Raw genomic sequence first — 6,000 nt, 5'->3', positions numbered from 1 at the left:
CTGCCAAGAAACTCAAGGTCCATGATATTTATTATTTACAAAAAAGTGTCTAGTGAAAGGAAGGGAAGAGGAGTGTGAAAAAAAGTGGTAGAATAAGGTTTTTCCTTAAAGAAACTTGAGATTGAAAAGAGAAAAAGAGAGATGAGAATAACAAGGACTGCAACTCAAGCAAAGAAAGGGTTCAACCTGTTTGGTTAACTTATTGAGTGTAGGCATTTTTCTTTCATCCATGTTGCTTGCAATACTGACTATTTTGATTATATTTATTTTACTATAGTGTAAAAAATATTTAGATAATTATTGTAGTTCCAAAATTTTTAATTAATGTACTTTTTTGTTAAAGAAAAAAGCACTAAAATGTATAAGTGCAACTCAACTGTTTTGTTCATTGCCAAGGGGAAAATAACACTCAGCCATAGTGTTTGCATAAAAACATCACATTCCATCTCCATGTACTCAGAGTACTAGATTTGCCTTTTCACTAACACATGCATGGTATGCAGACAGCATTCCTCATTTCTGAAAACTCTAATTTTCCCAAAGAAAATTGAACATCTTTCATGCAATTCTTTTTCCTGCATTGTTTGTATAAGTTTGGTATCAAAGTTAAATCCACTGATTCCTCTGCAGATTGCAGAAAACATATGAATGCATCTTCATTTGTTCTCCACCTTTGAGCTATATAAGTTGAAACATCCCATCCTTTAAAAAAATTGAGATAATAAATTAGAACATAAAACAGCATGTTACAAATGCACTAGGAAGAACAACCTCTTTGGATATGATGCTATAAGAGGCCAAAAGGTTCTGGCAGGTGCTCAAATCCATTATCAAATATGGAGCTTTGATCACACTTATCATCAGCACCATGCAGCCAGTTTGTGTTCTTCAAATCTTCTTTGAACAAGAGTGCATCATAACGAGAACTCTCATAGATGTCTACTTCACTCACTTTTGCAGAATATTGTCTTTCATCTACCTCTCTAGCTTTCATCATACTCCTATTACTCATACCATTTTCCATATCAAAATTGGATCCATTGTTCATGTCTACAGATGCTGGAGCACTAGATACTCGATGAGACTGGCTCCTAGGAGTGGAAGTCCTAATACTCTGAGGGAAGAGTGTGGTGTTTGATAATGAACGGATATTTCCTGACCCGTTCCTTATATCCTGTTAAATGGAAAACACATGGAAAAATCAGGTTTCAGTTGATATAACAAACTTGACTGAAGTATGCATCTACTCAAACAAAGCTCCAGCAACAAAGTAAACGCTTAAGATTGTGGCCTTGTGTGGATAACTTTCCCCACCAGTACTACTTTTGTGCTGTATTTGTTACAAATGATAGATATAAAGGGTGGGTCTGGAAAAGAAAAGAACAGAAGAGAAATAAAAACACTTCAATCTCCTACATTTTAGCAGCATAATCGATCACATGGGCAATATGATCAATTATGCTGCCCTACATGCCCAACTTCCATGCATTTCTTAGTGGAAAGTTTGTGGTGGGAACCACCCCCTACTTTCTTCTCTTTTCTTCATACATCTTTTCAACCAAATCAGCCACCTTCTGCCATTTCTCCTATTATCTTACCTCTATTTCCCTCATTATCCTATCTTTTATATAGCCCTTCTCATTTAATTTCTACTAAATCTAAGATTCACAACTTGATTTTAACTTATGCAGTTTACCTCCTTATTTTCTTCTCTAAGTGCTTGAGGAGGAGAACTTTTGCCTAATAGCATAACTTTGCTCAAAGATAAATGAACTATCATGACAACAAAAAGAAGAGTCCAATCCATAAATTACAACAAGGTGAATAATGATGAATCATGGCATGAAATGCAAGGATTGCTGTATCATTTGGACCATGATTTTCAGACAGAGTGAAAGTACTTAAGGGTATAAAGCTTCAATCTAATGTCTATTATGATCATGAATAAAACGTTAAATTATTGAATATGATGGGTTTGATCTAATCAGTAAATTTTCATTATTAATCCTGCAGAAGAGAAAGAGTAAAGTTTACAAACCATGTGCTTAATAGCCATGTCCAGGGATTTCTTTGAGATAGTCCTCCCAAATCCATTATTTTCAGTGGCAGTAGTTGAGGCCTTAACAGATTTCCTTGCAGCAAGCTCAGGACTATGTGAGACTTTCCTAGGCTCAGGAGCATCAGCATGATGGCCATTGACATAGCCACGGCTTTTTGCCAAAGGTTCTGTCACTCTCCCCCTGCTAACAACAGGAGATGAATGTCTCCTTGGATTAGAAACTGATGAGGTTTGAGTTTCAGAACCATTTGCCTTCAAAGAGGTACCACCGGGACGCGACCGGCCTGCAGAGACAGGCCTATCAGGCAATGTTGTTCTAAGGTTCGGTGGTGTATCAAGGGGGAAATCAGGAGGAACAATTGGCTGTGGTGGATGCCTAATTCGCGGGCTTGGTGAGCTTGGCCTTGATGCAGGTGCTGAACTGCGTCCATTCAGTGAAGCACGGGTAGATGAAGACAAAGAACCTGGTGTAGAGGAAGGAGAAGGAGATAAAGACGGCATTGAGCTCCTACGCGTGGGAGTAGAAGCCCGAGACAGTGACCGAGTTGATGAGGCAGATGGAGAATGCAAGTTTGCAGGAATGTGAGGCCTAGAACTAGGTGTGGAAGGTCTTGAGCCTTGAGATGATGGTCTATGCCTTTCAGCAGTGGAGTTGGTGGAAACTGGACGTGGTTTGGAGGGTGTTGAGGACCGTGATGCTGTGGGGCGAGAGGAGGGAGTGGAAGGCCTTGATGAAGATGAAGAACGAGCTATTGGGGAAGATGGTCTTATGTAAGATGAAACTGAGGCTGAACTTGTGTTGAGGATTGAAGAGGAGTTTCTGTTTGAAGAATAGGAGGTGTATTGTGAGTGTGAAGTAGAGATGGAAGAGCGTGTCACAGAACTGCTTCTTGCTGGTCTAGAGGGATTGCTGTTCTCTGATTGTGAGACTGCAAGCTGAAAAAAACATGATCAACAAGTTAAAACTTAATCGCCTCTAGTTGAATCAAGCACAAAGCCTTAGTCCATTAGGTAGAGTCAGTCACCACCATGAATCAAATAATATTCATATTATTCTACTGTGAAGGATAATTCTCCTTCACTTGAAGTTTACAGATAATATATTAATATCTCATCAATCTACTTTCTAACAACTCTGTTAGCATGGACATTGGTAACATAGATGAAATGAATTTGCAGAAATCACATACATACCCTTGAGGCCTTAGAGGTAGATGTTGATCTAGTCAAACTTCTTCTTGGAGGAACTAGGGTTGATTGGGATTCTCCTTCTGATGGAAAAACAGGGGTTCCCGGGGGAGTGAGAAGCCTAGTAACACAAAAACAGTCATGATAGTTACAAATTGGGCAACCATTAGAAATCTTAATTTACTTTATTCTGTTTATGTGTACGTAATAATTCAATAAACTTGTATAAACACTAACCCAGCAGCTAAAACATTCTGATCTGAATTTAACTGGATTGGTTATGAATTCAATCAAAGTATAGCAGCATGTGTTGAGAAGAGGAAAAAATTTTCAGCAATTGATCCCGGATCTAGGATCAATCTCAAAGAACATAAAACTCCTAATATACCACAAATTTTACTGCCACATTCCTAATTTGTTCTGTCTGTTCTCACGAAAACATGATTTCTTGGTTTTATTCACCAAATTGAATACACTAACTTGAGATCATGCCAAATTTGAATAACATACCAGTCATAATCATGCTTCCCTCCTTCTGCAGATGATAGCAGATCATCAATCCCACTTCGAACCGGTTTTGCTGTTCCAACTGAGAGCCTCCCCAGTTTCACCGAAACTAAATCAACAACACAGAGATCACATTAAAAACACACACAAAAAATGACACAGAGCATAGCATTCATTGGAAAAATAAACCAATCACAACTTTCATCAAACATGTAATCCCTTCACAAATAGCAATCATCTGTAATCATTTAACAGCATTATCATCATCATCATCATCGTATTTTTGTTAACCATTACAAGACATCCTTGTCATTCCCTCTAACCAATCATTGTTATTAGAAACAAAGAAGCATGAAACAAAAGTGTTGGAGGAGACATTAAGAAAAGGGTGGAGCAAGCAAGCAAGCAAGCGAAGCAATCACCATCAGAAGATTCATCAGAAGAAGCAAGAGAGAGGGAGCGACGGTTGTTGGAGAAAAGATCGAGGTTGTCATCGTGGTTGTTGTTGTTGGCCACCCCATTGAAGCTATGCCCTCTACGGTGACTGTTGAGAGATCCCAGAAGAGACTCTCTCACATTCCTCCCACTCATCATGTTCAACCCAACAAGATCTAAAACTGCATCACTCAACAACACTCACGCATGTTTCAGATCTATCTACCTTCACTGGTGCTTTTGTTCATGTTCCATGACTCAGCAAAACACAACACTCTGTGTCTCTCTCCGTGTTCTCATTGTGCGTTGAGATGGGGAGTGTCAGAAGAGAGAAGTAAAAAATACGGAAGACACCCACATGGCTTCTTCCTTCTTTCTCCACAATAATATTTTCATTGGTGAAAATCCAACACCAAAGATCTCATCTTTAAGCCTGTTTTTTGTGCTGAGAGACACACTTGCTATTTACAAACTGAAATGATGCCCCATCCGCACATGGCATGGGATCGAGCTTCCCTTGTCCCTTCTGGTTGCTTTTGTGGACTTCTCGTGCTTCCTTACCTTAACCTTTCAAAAAAATAAAATTACACTTTACTGTTCATTTCTACTTGTAGATTGGGTTGCATTGGTGATTGGGTTGATGCAGGAGAATCTTGTTATGCTACATTGACATCTCATGTTACAACTACACAACACTGTCTTGCACGTGAGTTCCACTGTTGCACTTCCATCTCATCCTTGGAAATATTCACCTTCTTTTTCTGGACACTTCCCATTTAAGGTTTTATGTAAAAATCACTGCCATGTGTCAGCCTCTGCAACATATATAGCTACATAGCCTATCATGCACATTCTCATTCTATAATAATAGGATCATAGTTCATAACCTCATATAAATCATGGATTTTTATCTAGGATATACAATCATTAACTTTTATAATAACTAATAACTACTTTAATTAATTGATAGGGTAAAAAGTATTATCTGTGTGTATCAGAAAATTAAAGTTTATATCTTAATTTAATACACTAAATGATTAAAATAAACTTACAATAGAAATAATGAACATTTATGAAATTGTTTTTAGAAAACACACCTTTATTTATATATCAATCTTTTTTGTTTATTTTTATTTAATGTGGAATTTTCAAGATACTTTGTGAATGAGGAATGATTCCATTAGTGTATTTTTTTTTTCATTCTAGTTAGATTTTGAAAATGTTTATGTTTGTATTAAGTAATCATTTAGCTCTTATTTTACTTGACGAAAACCATTAATAAGGATAAAGATTAGAAAATTAAGTGATTGTGATTGGTCTCTTTTTATTCTTTAAAATGTTTATAAAATTATTCATTTTTTATTTTTTATTAAAATACGCGCTTACTTAAGTTGTTGAGGAGTAAGTATTGATTTAATAAAAATTTAATGTGTTATGAGTGCGCTAACAGCGTGATATGATACGCAATTAGTTGATACTTAATTCATCATTAATTAATGCACAAAAGGGTGTGAAATTCATGCACATAACTATTACCTTTTTCTCACGAAACTTAAGTCTTAAACCATATTGAAAAGGTTGTGTGGCTGAGAAAAGAAAAACAGAATACTTTTTAAGGCTCTGTTCTTATTTTAATATTTTTAACCGTTTTGGTGTCAACGAATGGACCCACTTTCAATTGCAATGCTATTTTGTTGTTATTATTTTGTGGGTTAAACTTAAGAGAAAAAAAATTCCAACCATCTAAATGTGTAAATTCTTTTGATAAATTGCCTTTTCTTCTTTAAGATTTTTATTCCCAATCTTAATTA

The 6,000-nt window shown here is 36.5% G+C and overlaps 1 protein-coding gene across 1 annotated transcript; it reads right to left on the bottom strand.

Moving 5' to 3' along the window:
* Positions 1-362: 362 nt before the first annotated feature.
* Positions 363-4,883, bottom strand: LOC114185341 (flocculation protein FLO11). Its single transcript, XM_028073008.1, has 5 exons — positions 4,177-4,883; positions 3,758-3,863; positions 3,254-3,368; positions 2,039-2,995; positions 363-1,174 (listed from the first exon to the last, which is right to left on the bottom strand). The coding sequence occupies exons 1-5, from the start codon at positions 4,346-4,348 to the stop codon at positions 788-790; spliced, it is 1,737 nt and encodes a 578-aa protein (XP_027928809.1). The 5' UTR covers positions 4,349-4,883; the 3' UTR covers positions 363-787.
* Between the last annotated feature and the right edge of the window lie 1,117 nt (positions 4,884-6,000).

This window comes from Vigna unguiculata, chromosome 5, assembly GCF_004118075.2.
Source record: "Vigna unguiculata cultivar IT97K-499-35 chromosome 5, ASM411807v1, whole genome shotgun sequence".
Taxonomy (NCBI): domain Eukaryota; kingdom Viridiplantae; phylum Streptophyta; class Magnoliopsida; order Fabales; family Fabaceae; genus Vigna; species Vigna unguiculata.
This window is presented reverse-complemented; position numbering and strand designations above follow the sequence as displayed.